The sequence below is a fragment of the Leptopilina boulardi genome, unplaced genomic scaffold, assembly GCF_019393585.1.
Source record: "Leptopilina boulardi isolate dan_hultmark-lab unplaced genomic scaffold, ZJU_Lbou_2.1 LbouV2_13, whole genome shotgun sequence".
Lineage (NCBI taxonomy): Eukaryota > Metazoa > Arthropoda > Insecta > Hymenoptera > Figitidae > Leptopilina > Leptopilina boulardi.
In genome coordinates, this window is record NW_026137674.1 from 1,197,875 (window position 1) to 1,218,426 (window position 20,552).

General features: G+C 32.7%; 1 protein-coding gene across 13 annotated transcripts in view; it reads right to left on the reverse strand.

Annotated features, from left to right (window-relative positions):
- Positions 1–20,552, reverse strand: part of LOC127291230 (putative sodium-dependent multivitamin transporter) — a 425,330-nt gene that overhangs the window by 116,308 nt on the left and 288,470 nt on the right. For 12 of the 13 annotated variants that reach the window (XR_007844561.1, XM_051320216.1, XM_051320226.1 and 9 more), the window contains one exon: positions 6,066–6,307. Coding sequence is in view for 12 of the 13 variants with exons in the window: in XM_051320216.1 (XP_051176173.1) it covers positions 6,066–6,307 (242 nt within the window). In the remaining variant the exon portion in view is untranslated. Of the gene's footprint in view, positions 1–6,065; positions 6,308–20,552 lie in introns of those variants that run through there. The other variant, XM_051320225.1, reaches the window with a different exon arrangement.

Here is a 20,552-nt window from a genome sequence, read left to right on the forward strand (position 1 = left end):
GGGTAAGTAATTGAACCACGAAGTATTGTTAGGTTTTTTCAAAAACTGTAGGAGTGGGAGAGGGTTAAATTTTTTCGAAAAATTTAAACAGGAAATTTTTGAAGACTTGTAACTTTTAAACAGAAAGAAAAAAAATTTGTCCTGTATGTTTTCCAAAGGTTTTTTCCTGCTCTTTCGAATGGTGCAAAAAAATTCAAATTTTAACCTTTTAATTTTGAAAATTAAACTTTTTTTCGAATTTTTTTAAGTTCGGTCCTTTTTATTTATTTCTTTTTTTTGAAAACTAAAAACGTGTATTTTCACCACAAAAAATATTGAGATGCCCTTTTTTGTTATTTTCGAGATGTTAGTTAATTAATGTTTATAAAAAATGAAATATTTCACTAATAAATAAAGTTATTGCAATCCTGAAGGTACCAATTGAAAGCTGACGTAATTCCGCATTCAACGAACACTATATGAAGTAGTGGATTGTTAATAAACAATTAGCTAACAAGGCAATTGTTTATAAGAATCCTCTAATCCAAAATAGTCCATATAGGGCTCGTTGCATGCGGAATTACGTCAGGTTTTAATTGGTAACTTCAGGATTGCAATAACTTTAGTTATTTGTGAAATATTTCATTTTTTATTAACATTAATTAATTAATTAATTCATATCTTGAAAATGACAAAAAAGGACATCACAATATTTTTTGTGCTGAAAATACTCATTTTTAGCTTTCAAAAAAAGTAAATAAATAAAAAGAAAAAGGACTGAACTTAAAAAAAAATTCTAAAAAAGTTTAATTTTCAAAAAAGTGTCAAAATTTAAACTTTTTGAAAATTTTTTTGCACTATTTGAAAGAGCATGAAAAAACCTTCGAAAACATAGGACAAATTTATTTTCTTCTTTTTGTCTAAAAGTTACAAGTCTTCAAAAATTTACTGTTTAAATTTTTCAATAAAATTCAACCCCTTCCCTCTTCGACAGTTTTTGAAAAAACCTAACAATACTTTGTAGTTAAATTACTCACCCCTAGGACTAAACTATGTGCAAGTTACAGCCCGATCTGATCAATTTCTTTTACTCAGTTCGCTACAGGAATAACAGTTATTATTGCTATTATTATTATCATTTTACAAGTTAAAAAGTGTATTAAAATCATTTTGCAATGAAAAATGTGAGTTTTATTGAATAAGAATTGAGTAAGAGTGGAACGCCTTTCGTTGAAAATTCTTAAAAACTGTCGATTTCAACGTCTAAAAAAACATTAATAACCTAATAAAACCAAATTTTTATTGTCATATTCTTGTTCCTTGATACCTAAAATATTACATATAATAATTTCAAGTGGCTGTCTGTCCCGCATGTTCTATATATATTTTGTCTGTCTGCATGTATTACTACATAAAATAAAATTTGAAGAGTGGGATATTTAGCCCTCCTTTATGGTGTCATCAAAAGAGACAAAAGTAAGAGAGAGAGAGAGAGAGAGAGAGAGAAGCGGAAACCATTTTGTCAGCCCACATTTGAAGAGTGGGATATTTAGCCCTCCTTTATGGTGTCATCAAAAGAGACAAAAGTAAGAGAGAGAGAGAGAGAGAGAGAGAGAGAAGTGTAAACCAATAAAATTTTTAAATTCTCCCTTCTCTCTACTTCAATATACAAACAAAAAGGAAAATGATTTTCTTATTGGTTTACATAGATAGCGCATGTTTAATAATAATTATTAATAAAAAAAAGTGTGCATTCATTTAATGTTCGGTAGTGTTCAACTGATTGTAAGAAGCAAAAACTTATTTTCATCTGTAAAAGTACGTAATTTTTTTTTTATTAAACTAATTAAGGAAAAAGAAGCATAATAAGACTGAAAACTTTGGAATATAATAAATATATTGCTTAAGAAATTTTTTTCTTTAGAATCGAATGAATCCATCTATTTTTATAATTTAAATATTTAAAAAATGTCCTCCTCATGATAATATTGACCACTGTCATAGCAACGGTTGCTTTAGAAATCAACTGTTGCCATAGCAACTATTGCCATAGTAACTTTTGCCATAGTAACTTTTGCTATACTAACTATTGTCATAGTAAGTAACTGTTACCATAGTAACTGTTGCCATGGAAGCGGTTACCATGTACGACGGACGAACGAACGCCAAAACGAAACTATAAGGCTTTCGACCCTGGCTACGAAACCCTAAAAATTATTAAAACTTGCGTTGTACTGTAACATCCCAAAACTTGGACCTCCTCCCCCTCGGAAAATACGGATCTATAATTTAAATGAAAAAATATTTTTACCAAAAATTAACATTTATGAGAACTACAACTGCATCGAGTGTAAGCATGTTTGAAGAAAAATTTTTTTGAACATTGATCACTTAACGTGTGATCCCCCATTACCATTTGGATATTCAAGATATCTTAGGAATGTCGTGGGAATGACCGGAAAGTTTAACAACCCTAGGATGTCTCAGGTATATCCGTAGATATCTTGAGAACATCCTAGAGATATACAAATTCCCGGATGCGGGTAGGACGTCCATAGGATATTATTAAAAGTTCGTTGCTGTTAGGGAGTAATAAAAAATTCTTACATTAAATCTCTTTCAAACCACATAAGAATTATGTGAAGATAATAACGAATAAGAATCATTACATAACATAAGACTATTTAAAATATCAATAACTTTAAGCACCATTAAAATAAAATATTAAAAAATTTTTAATACTATTTGAGGGTGCATTATACAGAAGAGGATTTTTTGGGGTAAGTTGTCAAAGTTACATCTGTAAATTGCAGTAAGAAAATCATGTTACAAAAAGAAAGGTATTCTAATTTAAGTGACGCAGATTTTAAAATTATTGATGAAGAAGGAGAAATGCTAAATGATAATCATATTTATGAATTTGAAAAATTGTTGAGAAGAGAATCTAATTCTATTTTCAACATGCAAAGTACCTTGTATTTAAATATGCTTGATCAAATTTGTTCTATTAAAAAAAATCAAAAGCATATTCAAATACATTTTAGTGGTTCTTGTGTTGCTGGTCATTGGATATGTACTTATTACAATGGAGCAAGACTTTATATTTATGATAATCTTAATTTAGGTTGTTTAAATGAGGATCAAATAAAATATTTAAATAGATTATATCCTTATCAACCTCCAGTAGTTTTTGCAACAGTGCATCAACAATCGAATGGTATTGATTGTGGTTTATTTGCAATAGCAATTGCAACATGTATATTCTTCAATTTAGATCCAAATAATCTTAATTTCGTTCACAGTCAAATGAGAAATCATTTAGTTTTTATGTTTAGAAGTAATCGTTTAAGTCCCTTTCCTTCTATGAAGACATTAGATAATAGGCATTTATTTGTTGAATATAATTGGAATTGTCTTTATAAAAATCGAGTAAATGAACTCAGTTATGAAAAAACAAATTCTTCTAGTTTTTCTAATATTACCAATGATGTTACAGATGAGAGTTAAAATAATAATTCAAACTCCCTAAAAATGCTTGTGCGTTCTTTAGGAGAAGATAATGAGAAAAAAATTAACCAGCGTATAAAAAGTACTGAAAGAAAGAGAAAACTGAGGTTTAAGGAAACGATAGAAAAAAAGAATGCAGACAAGAGATAGATAAACTTAGGAAACGGAGTTTTCGTAAAATAAAAATCGAAAATGAAGAAAGAATAGACCAAAATATTTTATGTAAAAAGGCGAAATTTTTATTAGACAGTCAGTTAATAAAAAAAGAACGCCAATTGATAGATTCAACGAGTAAAACTAATAAAAAGAGTAATAATAAGTTTAAAACATTAGAAATAGCTATTATTGCTTTTAATGAATTTAATAAAAATATAATTTCACAAAATTATTTAGGTTTGATGAATGTTAAATGTAACAATTGTAATTCGTTAAACTTCTTGTGTGAAGAGCCGTCAGATAAAAAATTTAGTAGTTGTTGTCATAAGGGTAAAGTAAAGTTAGATGATTTAACTGCTTATCCTGATGAATTAGTTAAATTGTTATATGACTCCACGTGTGAAAGCAAAAGATAACTGCCCAATGAACACATTCCACAATTATTCTATAATATGAAAAGAACACTTATGTTACAGAAAAGTTCTGACATTTTGTTCTGGAATTATTTTAGAACATTTCAATCGCAAAGATTATAGAACTTTGTTCTCGTTTAGTTTTAGATCTGTGTTGTTACTCTGTTAGGTAACATATCTAAAACGATATTCTACAATCGTTATAGAAAAATATAAGGCATTATTCTGCAAAATTCGTTTTAGACAATTAATTCAGAACACGAAAGTTGAAAATGTTTTCGAAATTTTGTTCTCTTTTTATTATATACCTAACAATTTTAATTAATGTTTACTTACTTTTTTAAAATTCAATGTTGTTTAACAATTGTTTTTTAAATTATAAATTTATTCTAAATTTTTTCAAATAAAAACAACTAAAATTCTTTACAGTTTTTGTAGAAATTACTTTGTCTTTAAGAATTGTATATTCTTTTTTTATTATATACTTTTTAATATTTATATCCTTTTTAGCACGGTCTAACTGTTAATTTTTTCCCCTTTTGGTTTTCTAAATTCAGAGCTAGGCGGTTTCTTTTTACCACTTAACATCTTGCTAATTTATTAAATTAAACGTATTATGATTAGCCTGCATGGAAAAAATAAAAAAATATTATGATAAACAATTTGGGTACTAGCCAAATTAACTCTTTGAATAACAAAATATTTTTTTCCTCCTTTATCTCAATGTTTTTACTAATGATGAAAATTCCTACATAAGATCTTACAAGGAATCCTATCAAAAACCAATATGAAATCCCAGGTTGATTATATGAATCCATATGGAAATCCATAAAAACCGTATGTAAAATTGGGACAATTTTGAAAATTCGTATTTGTGTTTTTACATAGGAATTCATATAGATTCTTCTGTAATTTCTTACATTTTTTTTATCAATTTCCCATGTCAGTTTTCTTTATAATTACCCACATTAAATCTTACAAAAATAAAATATGAAATACTAAAGTTTTCCTTATATAAAATTTTACAGAAATGTATTAATATAGGTAACCATTTAGGATTTCACACTGAATTATAATTATATATAAAGTATATAAAGGACACAATGTATGATTTCATATAGGAATTTTCAGTTGGTTGCTTTATGCAGACGGAAGTTTTCAAAAATTAAAAATTATTTTATTAAAAATCAAATAATATTAATGCAATTCATCTGAGAAGAAAAAAATTTGTGCTTTGCAATACGCCTTCTGAATTAGAGTCTCAGCTTTTATGGTATTCAAGACTGATCTCAAGTGTAAGAGAAAAAATTATTATTATCTGAAGGCAGTATGTGTGAAATTTACATAAGATTCTATGCAGGAATATATGAGAACATATATAGAAAACTACATAAGATTCTTTCTGGACTTTGATATGATTCCTACATACATGAAGGAATCCAAGTAAGATCTTACGTGTTTTGATGTGCGGACTTCACTGTTTTATTTTTCCTTATGAGATATCAAGTAGGAAATTATATAGAAAATTTTAATATAGATGTAGTTCATCATAGTTCCATACTTACTGCCGCCAAATGGTAATAATTTTTTCTCTTACAGTTGAGATCAGTCTTGAATACCATAAAAGCTGAGACTCTAATTCAGAAGGCGTATTGCAAAGCACAAATTTTTTTTCTTTTCAGATGAATTGCAGTAATATTATTTGATTTTTAATAAAAGAATTTTTAATTTTTGAAAACTTCCGCCTGCATAAAGCAATCAACTGAAAATTCCTATATGAAATCCTATATTGTGTACTTTATATACATTTATGTAAAAAATTAGGTTGATGTTTCAGAATCTATATGAAGTCCCCTAACAATCGCAATACTGTCGTAAAATATTGATGTAATATTGTAGACATATATTCTGTTATTTGAGTGCTACAATTAAAAAAGTTTTTTTAAAACCAAGGTTTTATTTGGTTTGAGTGTTTTTAAATGTTAATTAAAATGTAATATCGAGTGTTACCTAGTTAATATGGTAGTATTAAGAACTGGAGCAGTTAGATTTTGTGGATCACAGCCATATGTATTTACTAGCAGAACTGCAGGTTCTGGTCTTGGTTGGCCAAAAGCGATCCAAAACGAAAAGATTAAACTACTTAAAGTTCCAATAATAGCACCTCGTTGTGTAGCTGATTCAGAAAGCATTCCTAAAGTAAAAATTGCCAACAATGGACCACCAATGACTCCAAAAATGGTTAAACTAGCCTGCAATAGAAAAATTAATGCCATAAAACTTATAATAAATCTGTAACAAAATTTAGATCTTTTAATCATCATCTAAGACATCAACAATTTAAAGTTTTAAAAGAATCAATGATTTACAAAATAACACAGGTCTACAAAATAAGACTTTTTTTTAGTTGTCGTAGTGGTTTTCTTTGTATTTTTGTGTTGAACACAATCCTAGGTTCCAAAATTGCGGATCACGTCAGGATTTTGAGTATGGACCTAAATTAAAGCTTATATCTTACACTTTAAGACCCATGTACGCAAGACAAACATTTTTTTGAAAAAGTTGGGGTAAAAGTCGCCCAAAATGTATTTTTTAGGGTTTTCAGTATTTTTTTTCTCCTTAACCAGACGTGCTAGAGACTTCTATATAGGCTTAAATTAAAGTTTAAATTGTACATTTTTAGTTCCATATTCGGATAATAAAAAAATTTTGAAATTTTAAAAAATGGAGGTAATGACCCCAATAATCTTTTTGGGTGACTTAAACCTTATTTTATTAAAAATTTAAAAAATTGTATATCTTGCGCATATATGCGTCTTAAAGTGTAAGATATAAGTTTTAATTTAAGCCTATATAGAAGTCTCTATCACGTCAGGTTAAGGAGAAAAGAAATACTGACAACCTTCAAAAACACGATTTGTGGAAACTTTACCCCCAGTTTACTTAAAACCCTGACGTGATACGCAATTTTTTAACCCGGAATCGTGTTCAGGATACAAAAATAATTAGGAACCACTCCAATATCTCAAAAAAATACCTTGTAGACCTGTGTAATTTACAGTTTGAAATAATTTTTTAGAACATTGTACGTAACTGTTTTGTAATTAATACAAAATTGAATTTAGTAAATAGATTTATATGTGTGTAGAATACACATTAGAAGGGAGAACAGTTATTCTCGAAAAAGAACTGTATATGTACATAGCTTTCTATATTATAAACAGATTTTGTCGCTGTCTCGAAGATTGTACCAAACATGTCAAAAACATAGGTTAAAAATTAAGATAGCATCAATACTCAAGGCCAAAAGACAAAAACATAGTATAAAATAAAAATAATCTCAAAAGTCAAGTTCATATGTCTAAAACTTAGGTTTTTGACGGAATTGAGGCAGATAAAACCTCAAAATTAGTACCAGAGATGACCCTCTCCCATAAAATTTTAAAGGTCAAAGGAGAACATAGCCCCTTTACGTCAAAGTTCATAGGTGTGGAGTACCCTGGTCCAACTTGCTCGATTTTGAAATTTTCGGAATATTTAATTCCAATGTTTAGTGAAAATTGTGTAAATATTTAAATGACCCACTTGAATAAATGTTTAGCGCGAAAGTTTCCTAAACATTTATTTAATCGGGACATTTAAATCTTTACACCATTTTCACTATACTTTGCAATTAAATATTCCGAACATTTCAAATAAATCTTTTGACAATTTTTTTATTATGAGAAAGCAAAAATTAAACTTTAAATAAGAATAAATAAAATCTCTAAATAAATCAACGATAAAATAATTCAAATTAGGTAATGTAAATTAAAAATCAGTAAATTCAAATAAATAGAGTATAATTATTGCGCTTTCAGTTATCAAATCACAATTACATAAACCGTTTAACAATAAATGATTCGTCCTTGTCAATTCTAAATTTCTAAGAAACGTCTCTATTGCGCACTCTAAATTTCGATTAAATATAAATTGTATAAAATTAATTTTCGTCAGGTTTTTCGTTTTTACAAATTAAAAAAAGATCAAAAGACAAATAAATAGTTCAAATAGATTTAAATATACAATTAAACAAACACACATTCATAACAGAAGACAAATCGAAAAGACAAAGACTTAGCCTTCCGCTGCTTTCGTTGAATATTGAAGTAGATATTTATTTTCCAATTATATTGACCAGTACGAACCACAATGTGAGGAGCCCAATCGTTTTATTATTATACAAATGATCGGCTTGGCTATTTTTTGAACAGGAACACGATTCAGAAGAATTGAGTACAAAATTTTTTTAATCGTTTTGAATTGTTTTCAATTGAAGTATATATTTTTTTAATTGATTCAAATTGTTTTCAATCGTGTAAAATAAGTTATACTTTTTTAATTGTTCTTAATCGGTTGCTATCGGGAGAACGATATACGCACATGCGCAAATAGTTAAGAATAAGAAAAGTGTTGAATCAAACAGGAAAGATGTTCTTGTTCTAAGTTTTTTGTTATATATAGTTTATTCTGTCCATGCGTATGAGTCAAATATATAAAATCTAAAGAAAATTTCTTGTGATATGGATAATGTCAATATGTTTACTTATTCTATATATGAACAAATTAAGTATGACAACCTTTGAGTTGTCAATACATAACCTCAAAAAAATAAAAATTAATAAATGGGTACGTTAAAAAATACATAGCAACATAAATTAAACAAATAATTAGGTACATATAAAAATATATATAAGAAAAAACTCTATTTCTTACATTTTAAAATAATTTAAGTTTTTCTTTTTTTTTGGAACAAAATTTATAGTTTTTCTAAACTTTGGGTGTCCATCAGCTTTTCAAAAAAAATGCTTTTCACGCTTGAGATTAAATTTCCCGATGCATATTTCGATAATATACAAAGTCCACACAAATACATACAAATTCACAAATATTATCTGGTAACATAAAATATGATATATACCTCCAATCAATAAAATTCACAAATATAAAATTTTTCTTCTGCCTTAATGTCTTGGCGTTGCCCTACATTGGGCGCCAAAATTGTAACGGGTTATTGACTTATAAGTAAATAAACTTGCATCTAACTCGCCAATTTCACAAATGAATAATTTACGAAAATCTCAAAAGGGGATTCGACGAAAACAAGAACGTCTGTTGCGTAGACGTTGATGCAGGCCGGATATAAAATGTATTCTTACCAGTTCGCCCGTTAAAAAACTGCTACTGCTCACGCCTTGGAAATAGGAATGGAATACTTCTATCAATCAGGAATTACCACCACACTCAAATAATGACAGGCAATATTTAATAAATCTATTTATTAACCAACAATAAGAAACAACTACCACTATTAATAAACTAACGAAATTATTAAAGATATATATCAATCGACGAGAGCATGTCCGCTCTATATAATTCGGAAATTGAACTGCTGTGAAGATCCCCTTGCCAGTCCATTGATCCCTATTTATGGTCCCATTTCTCTTTCTCCTATAGACAGCCCAAACCTAAGGAATAATCATTCGGCCCTATCCGCCATCCCAGTGAACGTTCGTACGCTACGCCTGCGTAATTCAGTCTTTTGACAGATTTGGCGAAAGGTACTTATCCTAGACTGCCACATAGAAAAGCACAGACCATTTATCGATTCAATGACTTAAAAATCATATTAACGAATGCTTCGTTACAATCCCCTCCCCTAGGCCGAAGTTACCCTCACTAATATCGTCTATCAACCTCACAACTAGCCACAAAAATCAAATCACGCAAAACAACTAAAGCGGGGAAAGTAAGTATTCTGACCCTTGATTTCTCAAAATATTTTTTTTTTATTTCACACAAAATAAACTAAGAAAATTGATTAAACCATAAACCAAAAAAATAAGTAAGGAATGAAGATAAACTCATAACATTTCTTTTAACCAAAATTTTTTTAACGAACAAGAATTATGTCTCTTCCTTATTAGGAACGTCGCATTTGACGTTCCTCCTTTAACTCTTATGGAACTCCCTCCAAACGCTGGTCCAACTCTCTCAGTACATCCAACAACATAGGACCAAACGCTCCTTGCCTTTGAGCCTCCTGCTCCGCTCTTCCCTCCGGAACGTCATCCTCCCTAATACAGGTTCGCCCTAGTTTGCTTAGAATAGGCAAACTTGGTCGACTCTCTGGTGGGAAATGTTAACGGGCTTAGGTTGCCTACAAAAATTGAGAAACGCCGGTGATACCTCCGTAGTCTTAGACTGCCATGTTGACTGTATGACGAAACTTGTGTACATGCTTGTCCCAATCACGGTGACCAGAACCTACAAAGGTGTCAATCATCGTTTTCAGCATACGATTGCTTCTTTCCACGGGGTTGGCCTGAGGGTGATATGGTGGTGAAGTCTAATAACACACGCCATACTCTTCGAGTGTTGATTTCAGATAGTTGTTATCAAACTCTTCTCCGTTGTCTGTCAACAAGTAATTTGGAATTTCCCATATAAATAAAATCAACTCCTCGAAGGCCTTGACAATCGACTTGCCATGCGCCGATCTCAGAGGTCTCACCTCAATCCACCTTGAAAATAGGTCTTGGAACATTACCAAGTGCCTATTTTGGATGATGATTACTTTGTTCAGGTCTCTGTAATGGAAACATAGACGTAAAGTACCATTGCTTTTTTTTACAACCACTGGTGCTGAGCTCCACTCGCTCGCAGCACGATCGATGATCCCTTGTTCCAACAACTTCTTAACCTCTTTTATGAGCCACTCTAAAATCATGTCTGGCATCCTTCGTGGTCTATGCTTGACCGGTGTCGCATCACTTACTCGAATGTGATGTTCATATCCTGAGTCAATGGATCAATTACCTTTAATTCGGACGATTGTGAATGACCGTGGACTGTCAGTCACAATCTCAACTTTCCTAATGTACTCGTTGATCTACCATGGGCACTTTGGACCTTTGTATCGGCCGCCTCCAATCTCTCACAAAATTTCGCCGCCAATTTGGGAGCTACAAATGTGATCATCGCACCAGGATCGAACAACGCCAAATATGGACGATCCGCGATGATGACTTTTAAAAAGTATCTATTTTCAGCCCTAGCCCAATCAATCATCTCTTCTGGTTCGGGAATTCCGTTGCATCACTTGCAACTTCTCTCCTCCCCTGGACTATACGCACTGCTAAATTTTCAGCACTATTAGTCCCACTAACACCAACGCCACAAGTAGTAGGATTTAACATCCTTTCACCACTGAGACATTTTGCCCCAGTGCCACTAACGCTTGATATCCCACTAACACCTGGACGCTCCATCTCACTTTCTACACGGAGTGAGTCCTCCTCATTAGATCTACCACCTCTTTTTGTCTGCCACGCAGATGTTTCACTAGGTGAACACTCACCCTTTTCATTTGACACTTTTTGATAAGCACTGAGTGAGTTCTCATTACTCACCAGCGAATTATTTTGTGAATGACTAACAGCCATTTCACTGGGTGACCTCTCACCCCAACACTCTTTCTCCCTATTTTGAGCCTTGTGTAAGTCCTCCTCACTCGTCCTCTGCTCAAATTGAGTCTGTTACATAGACCTGACTCTGGGTGAACACTCACCCCTCATTTCCAACACACTTTTCTTATTTTAAGCCTTGAGTAAGTCCTCCTAACTCATCCTCTGCTCAATTTGGGTTTGTCGCATAGACTTCCCACTGGGTGGTCACTCACCACTCCACTCCTTCTCTCTCCGTTCCTGTTAATGCATGAGTGGGTCCTCTCCACTCTTATCAGAGTACACCTTCTCCTGCACTCTCGGGAACACCTCTTCACCTGTGGTGACTGAGCCTAGGCTAGGAGGGGAGAGTTTGTCTATCCCCAAAACTCTTTCCCCACATTGCTCGTAATTGGGCGCAATTTAGACAATTTTTAAACACAGTGCATTTGGTCCCACAGACATTACACTGGCCACCAGAAAATTCGGATTGTTTATTCGGGCATTCCGAAAAATTATGTCCCTAAACTGTGCATCGACCTTCTCATCATCCGTTTTCTTGGTTGCCTTCTTTTTCTTGGTGTTAGACCTAAGTCTTGCACCTAGTGGTTTGCAATAAATAGCCTATATTCGGGGGTCAGTCTCCTGAACACAATCTTTAACAATTTGTCTCCCGATAGGGGACTCTTAAAGTGATCTGCGATCATTTATAGATTAGTGATATATGACGAGAGTTTTTCGTCTTTGGCTTAGGTTCTGGCTTTGAGCTCATCCCAAATGTCGTCGTCATCCAATATCTTAGCATACTCTCTCATGAAAACTTTTTTTAAAGTTTTTTATGAGCCAATCTCATTTCTCACTACTCTAAACCACCGCGTATCCGATTGCCGCAGAACTCCTGGGACTGCCCTGAGAATTTCGCCATCACTCAGGCAATTGCAATACTTGCAATCTTCCAAACGTTAAATAAAATCTTCAGGATCCCGAGAATTTAATCTCTCAGTCTTTAAGTAATTTCACCGTCCCTTGATCCGACCTGGATTGTTGCTTCTGGTCCTGCCTATTTTCGACACAATCCGAATCCCTTTCCGATTCCGATGACGACAATGTTCGACATGACCGCCTGTCACTACACATAGACTTTTCGTGATTGTCCTTTTCGCCCCTGAATGATAACTCTTTATGCAATCCCCACAACAGGACTCCCGTCCTGTAGGCTTCTTTTTTTGGTGTGAGCTTACCCTTACCCCCTCGTTCCCTCTCCCTATATTCTGGGACCTCCAATGCTCGCTTCATGTCTTGTACAATTTTCGAAATTTCCTCTATCCTCTCGTCGCAAATTCTTTTTTTTTTATATTGACTGATTTGTTCCCTTTTTGGAAATAGCAACACAACACAACACAACACTAATCAATACTAATTTCTTGATTATTTTTACTAATTTCAGGTTTTACCAGAATTATCGACGAGAGCACGTCCGCTAGATACAATTGGGAAATTGAACTGCTGTGAAGACCCCCTGCTGGTCCTTTGATCCTCACTTATGGTCCCATCTCTCTTATTCCTATAGAAAGCCTAAACGTAAGGAACAATCATTCGGGCCTATCCGCTGCCCCCGTGAACGTTTGTACGTCAGGCCTGTGTAACTTAGTATTTCGACAGATTTCGCGAAACGTACTTATCCTAGACTGACGCATAGAAAAGCAAAGACCATCTATCGATTCAACAACACAAAAACCATATTAACGAATGCTTCGTTACAAACAAAAGACCATAATTTTTCAATTAAATATTTTCAAAAATTGTAATCAAATACTAATAATAGTTCAATAGTTGTAATAATAGTTCAATTGTTTTCAAATTTTTTAATTAAATTTTACAAAATTTCAATTATTTAAGGGGTTTCCTAAATTTTTTTGCCCTAAAATAGAAGGTTTTTAAAAGATCGTGTACTCATAAGTTTTAAAATATAATTGATCAAAAGTTTTTACATGTTACTATATACGTTAAGAACTATTTAAAAAAAAATTGCGATTTAAAAAAATATTATTATGCTCCTTCTACAGAGGTCGCTATGTACACTGGTCAAAATCAAGGTCCTTTACGGTAACCACTGTAGCTCATTGCAGAATCATCTAAAATAAAAAAATCAAACGTGATTTTAAAGTTTAAGACCTAATACAGGTCCTAAACCTCGAGATATTAAAAAAAATCAAAAATTCAAAAAATGGCAAGCTTTGGAACCCAAAAAACTGAAAAAACACCATTTTTTTGACAATCAATCACTCACAAAAACCTGATTATTGAATATTTTAAATATATTAGAGGTTTAGGAACTGCAAAAACTTCCACTGAATCGAATGCAACTTGAATTTTTGAAATCGGTCAAACGGTTTTTGAGTTCTACTGGTTACCATTTTTAAATATAGTGTTTTGAGAAAAAAGCGTTTAAAGTTTTGATATCAAAAGGTTATAATGAGTCAAGCAGAAGTAACTAAATCAGCTTGAAAACTCTTACTCAGGGGTTTTTGGGGTCGCTGATTACGAATATGATGTCAGAATTTAAAAATTCAAAATGGCGGATCCAATATGGCGGACGAAAATTTTAAAACTAATCGGATTTGCTCGAAAATGATGAAATGATATGAATATGATGAATTGTCCGTACTGGGTCCATGACCATATCGGGTTTATTATCAGCAAACCAAAAAACCTTTTTTATATTTGAATTTTCGAATTCTGTCATCATATTCGTAATCAGCGACCCCATAAACCCCCGAGTAGGACATTTCGAGCCAATCTAAACACTTTTTAAAAAACTTGTCAGCCATATTGGATCCGCCATTTTGAATTTTTAAAATCTGACATTAAATTCGTAATCAGAGACCCCAATAACCCCCGAGTAACAAATTTCAAGCAAATCCATTCGCTCGGTTTATCATGGGCACGAAAGGATTAATTATACGATCTGTAGACGCATATATATATATGTATTTTGTTAAATAACTTAAGATTATGAGCGAATTACGATCTAATGATTTAACCACACATTCTTAACATACTTTCCTATCAAAAAATGAAAAAAAAAAATTCGATTTTTTTGACCAAAAAAATTTAGGAAACCCCTTAAAATTAATAAGTCAATACACTTTCAATTCTAACTCTTCCAAAATTGAATTACTTTATTAAATTCTGTAATTATTGTATTTATAAAAAATTTTATCATTATCTTTGAAATAATATTTTTCTAGACTGTTTAATTTGTTGCATTTTTTTAAATTTTCAAAAACACCCGCCAAACAATAGTGCATGGAATACAGGATCCTATTTCGAGTTCCTTCGTTAGTTCCCTCGTATGTTCATATGTTGTTTACCACACAAGATCCTTTTGTAAAGGATCCTTTAAGGAACTTGTGTGTGAACTATTATGGTTTCCCACATGTTGAAAATAATTACAACAGGGAATCTCACGATTTTTCCTGTGTAGGATCATGTACAAGTTCTTTTATGAACAAATTTTAATGTAAGATCCTCCGTAGGATCCGAGAGATGATCATGCGTTTGTTTCTTAACGGGATCATTTTTACGAAATGTTGTATAAAATTGTTCTTTCACAGTACCCTTAAAGTGTTCCTATATAGGTTCTTGCATGATAAACTTAATAAGATCATTTACACATTTGTACGTAACTTGTTATTGCTAAATAATGACTGTTCCTACGTGGTATACTTTAAAGTTTCCTTCATATGTTCGCACCTACCGTATTTTTGATAAGTATTGTGTGTTCCTACGTCTACGTGGTATTTTTTAAATTTGTTTTCACAAGTTTGTACGCACCTTGTTCTTGGTAAGAAGTGTGTGCTCCTACATGATATCCTTTAAAGTTTCCTTCACTATTTCGTATCTACAGTACTCTTTATTAGTGTGTTACTATATGGTATCCTTTGAAGTTTCTGTCACAAGTGCCTACGTACCTTGCTCTTGGTAAGTATCATGTGTTCCTACGTAGAAACTTTTAAAGCTTCCTTAACGAGTTCGTTCCTACATCGTTACTAGTATGTATTCTTACTTGTGATCCTTAGTTTATTGACAAATTTTCATTTTTGTGACATCCTTTCTAGGATGCTAATAGATTCGTTTTAAAGGATCACACATGGGAAACTAAATAGGAATTTTCTATAGGGTCAACATAATAAGGATCACACGTAGGAATATATACTAGTAACGATGTAGGAACGCACTCGTTAAGGAAACTTTAATAGTTTCTACGTAGGAACACATGCTACTTACAAAGAGCAAGGTACATAGGAACTTGTGAAAGGAACTTCAAAGGATACCACATAGTAGCACACTAATAAAAAGTACTGTACGTACGAAATAGTGAAGGAAACTTCAAAGAATATCATGTAGGAACACACACTACTTACCATGATAGTTTACGCATAAGTTCCTTACAGGATCCTTTACAAAAGGATCCTGTGTGGTAAACCACATATGAACATACGAAAGAACTTACGGAGGAACTCGAACTAGGATCCTGTGTGTGTTCCTTCACAGGAATTTGCAACAGGGAAGTACTCACCCCTAGGGCTAAACTATGTGCAAGTTGCAGCCCGATCCTATCAACTTTTTTTTACTTAGTACGCTACAGTAATTTTACCCCTTATATATTATATGTAAATGTAATAGAAACCTGGCTTTAATTGAGAAAGCAATTGTTTTTTATATTAGCGTTTAAAGCTATCCGAAATGTTTTAATGCTTAAACTTGTTTATGAGTGTTAGCTTAAAAAGTAAGTTGTAAAATAAGTATTATTAATTAAACATATAAAATATACGGAAAATATCGATGTCATTCAATCTCAGTAGTAAGTATTTTATGTTTAATATGATTTATGTTAAGCTAAATTAACATGTTATTTGTAACTTAACCAAAAAATAACAAGATTTCAATAATTAAGATTTAATAATAGACTAATAGAATTTTGGTTGCTTCTGATTGTTTTAATTCTTTTACATATATTTCACCTATTTTATCATAAATACTCTGTTCTTTTACAGAATCTTACATATCCGCTGAGTACGACATTTTGCGTAACTAGATACTCGCAGGTTCATAACCAGTTACAGCACATGTTCTCAAAAAATTTGTAACAGTTCTATAACTGACCTGTAAGAATATTTACTGTGTATATCAGTTAAAAATTCCTGTTTCTTTAGAAAAATGTTTGCCGTAGAAGATTTGCCATTTCAAAATCTTGAAAACTAACTTCCGATTCGTAATCAGCGACCCAAAAAAACCCCTAAGTAATAAGTTTCAATCGAATCCGATAAATTAAAAAAAATCGCTATTTTGAATTTCTTATAACTAACTTCAGATTTATATTCAGAGACTCTAAAATGTTAAAACTTTAAAGTGATTGAAACATTGAAAATGTGAAAACATTGAATAATTACAAAAAAGTTGCATTGAACTGAGAGTGACTCGAGTGGAAATTAAAGTACTGAGGAGATTTATGTGAGCAGTTTCGTATGATTTTCAAGTCGTCAAGCCAGCGTTTATTTTGTTATTAAATAATTGAGGATTAACCAGAGTTTTCATTATTTATTACCTTCATCAACAACCGGTGAGTTAACCTTAAATTTGTGTTAATAATTTGTGTTTCACGCCATGTGCTTCCCATGGCGGTCTCAAGTGAATTAACCTTGAAATTTTAGAGTCTCAATTTTCTTTTTTTTGTTCTACTTAATTAGAGTCAACTTAAAAATTATTTTATTATTTTCATAATTTTATAAACTAGTAAAATAACTGGCGCTCAACTGAGCTTTTCTTTGAGAATATTTATTACAGACAAGAGTAATCAATTGTAAAGACTGGAAGATTATTCGATTAACTTAAAGTAAATAGCGGATAAAGTCTGCCGAGAAATTAATTACTTTATAATAATCGATTAACTTAATAACATTTATTTAATTGAAATTTTTATTAGTTACAATTTTTGGCGCCCAAAGTGCGGTTTTTTTTGGAAATTTTTTTTAGTGTTAAATAGAATTATCTTATCAACTTAGTAAAATCTTTCTAATTTTGACGTGTTTTCAAATTAATATTGAAAAAAAAATTTAATAAATAAATAAATTTTTTTTTAAATTTTAAATGGATAATTGTACAAAACGAGTACTCGAGTTATTCGCTCTCGACCAAGCTGAAGCAGCTTGGGAGACAATTCGGGCGTTATCACCGGGACAAGTTGTTCATATCCTTGATAGGCACAATGCTAGGGTTGCGGGAACAATTCATATATTACGTGAGCGTTTATTTCGAGCGGGGATGCGTTTAGAATTACCAGATGAGATCGACGTGCCGTGGGACGATAATTTTGGCGGAGCAGATTCACAAGTGAATTTTGTTTGTGAAGCAATTTTAAAGGTAACTCTGGAACTTATCTCCAACGTTACCCAGTGTAAAAGAGACGAGAGGGGGAATTCAGAGACGAGTATTAATGAGTTGAATAGACAATTATCAGAGGATAATATAGTTAGAGTTGATAATACTGTGATCGCGTTAGATTCAACCCCGTTTCAGGAAATAATAATCCATTTTCTTTTACTTCTTCCATTCCGATTATGACATCCGCGAGTATCGCTACAACAGCTTGTTGTTTCCACATCACTTCACACTCATACTAGCGTAGTTGTTCACACAACAATATCTTCTAATACGCCCAAGATTTCGTTGACCATTGCGAAATTACAACAATATAGTTTACTGTTAGATGACCCTGAATATAACTGTTTTTTAAAATGGAAAGCTTACTAGCGTCGTTTAATAGAAAAACAGTGTTTGAATATGAATTCCCTAATCAAGGCATTAGAGAAATCCCATCCCAAGTCGATGACAAAAACTAACACAATTAAGGAGGAAATGAAAGAAATTAAATCGAAGTCACAATATGTCGAACGAGATCCCAGGCAAAGAGAAAGGACCAGAATCAAGCAAACTTTCGTCTGAATCAACTGACGCGATGATTCAGAGCGCTGTTGGCGGTTCTACGAATATCCTTGGGAAATTGAAATTGTCGTTAACAGTTGATGGTGTTTCTCAACCGTTGAAGTTAAAAGCGATCGACTCCTTGACTCAAGATGTGATATTAGGAATTGATTTCTGTCAAATGTTTGATATGGAGGTACAACTCAGAAAGGGTCTGTGGAGAGTGGATACTAAAGAGTGGCATGAGTTTGACAAGAATTTAAACCAGCGTAATAATAGTGCCATATTCGCAGAGTGTGCTGGAATTTCAGAAATAACTAGTGAACGGCGTCAAAAAATTCAGGACTTAGTCAAGGAGTTGATAATACCACCGTCAAAAGAACATGGTATGTCGTCGCTTACCGAACATGACATTGTTATTTTAAATTCATAACCTGTCAAACATCGACCAAGAAGAATGGCTCCTGCTATCCTGGACTGGCTAATTAAGGAAATTAAAAAATTGTTTGATATGGGTATTATTAAACGATCAGCCAGCGAATGGAGCAGTGCTCCATTCGTAGCCTTGAAAAGTGATGGATCATACAGGTTGTGTTTTGATTATAGAGATTTAAATAAAGAGACTATCCATGATAGTCACAATTCCCAGTATTGACTCTATCCTGGATAAACTTCGGAAAGCGTGTTTTATTTCAAAGATTCTTCTAAAATTGTCTTATCATCAGGTTCCTTTGTCCCCTAAAAGTAAAAAATTTACAGCCTTTTCCATTACCGGATTTGTACTTTTTAATTTCAAGCGTTTATCTTTTAGTTTGACCAACGGTCCGAGCACTTTCCAGCATTTAATAGATTCACTCTTCGGTCCAGAATTCGATCCACATGTGTTCGGAGATTTGGACGATAATAATAATAATTAGCGAAACTTTCAAGGACTACCTCAATTTGTTATATATAGTATTAAAAAAATTAGTAGATGCGAAATTGGAGATTAATTCTGATAAATGTGAGTTCGTTGCTCTCGAGTTTCGTATTTGGGTTATATTCTTTACAGTGAAGGATTAAGAGCTGACCCTGTCAAAATTTTACCGGTACTCAATTATCCAGCGCCAAAAATGTGAAAGAGGTGCGAAGATTTCTTGGAATGGTTGGGTGGTACTCGAGATTTATGGAAAGGGACAGTGAGATTAAGCTACCACTACTTAAACTTCTGAAGAAATACCAGCGTTGGATGTAGAAAGAAGAACAAATAAGTGCGTTTAATTTACTCAAATCTAAATTGACTTTAGCACGTCTTAGCACGCCCTAATTTCAGCAAACCATTTACCGTACAGTGTGATACAAGCAATTCGGCGCTGGGCGTCATGAGCGTTGGTCCCTAAAACTATAACAATGGAATTTTGACGTGATCCATAGAAAGGGTACTCCTCATCAAGTGCCAGATGCTCTTTCGAGTATAATTGAAAAGAACGAAGATGAAGTTGCTGCCTTTGAAACTGTGTATAATGCTTGGTATTTAAAACGACGTGAATTAGTGAGAAATCATCCCCAGAGTTTTCCTGGATGTAAGCTAGAAAATGAATTAGTATATCTATCAAGAATTAACCCACTTCTAACACCCATCACTGAGAGCGAAGAGAATTGACAAACTGGTTGTTCCTTTGGAGGATCGTGAGAAGATACTCACCGTGGCGCATGTCGAATTCTCGGCAGGTTATCTCTGAGTAGACAAAACCTACGATCGTGTTGCGAAGGAATACTACTGGCAGGGAATTTGGCATGACATTCACAATATTGTCACTTAATGCCCTGATTTTCAGTTTCACAAAGTTTCTTAACTGAGGCCACAAGGATTGATGGGTGAAAGAATAGTAGAAAGACCTTGGTCGGTAGTGGCTGCCGATATGGTGGAGTTCCCAGCGAACAAAAGCCAATATAAACATAAAGTAGTCTTTCATGATCTTTTCTCTCGCTGGGTAGAATTGAAACCGTTGAGATCAGCTAATGGCAAGTCAGTTGCCAAAGCGTT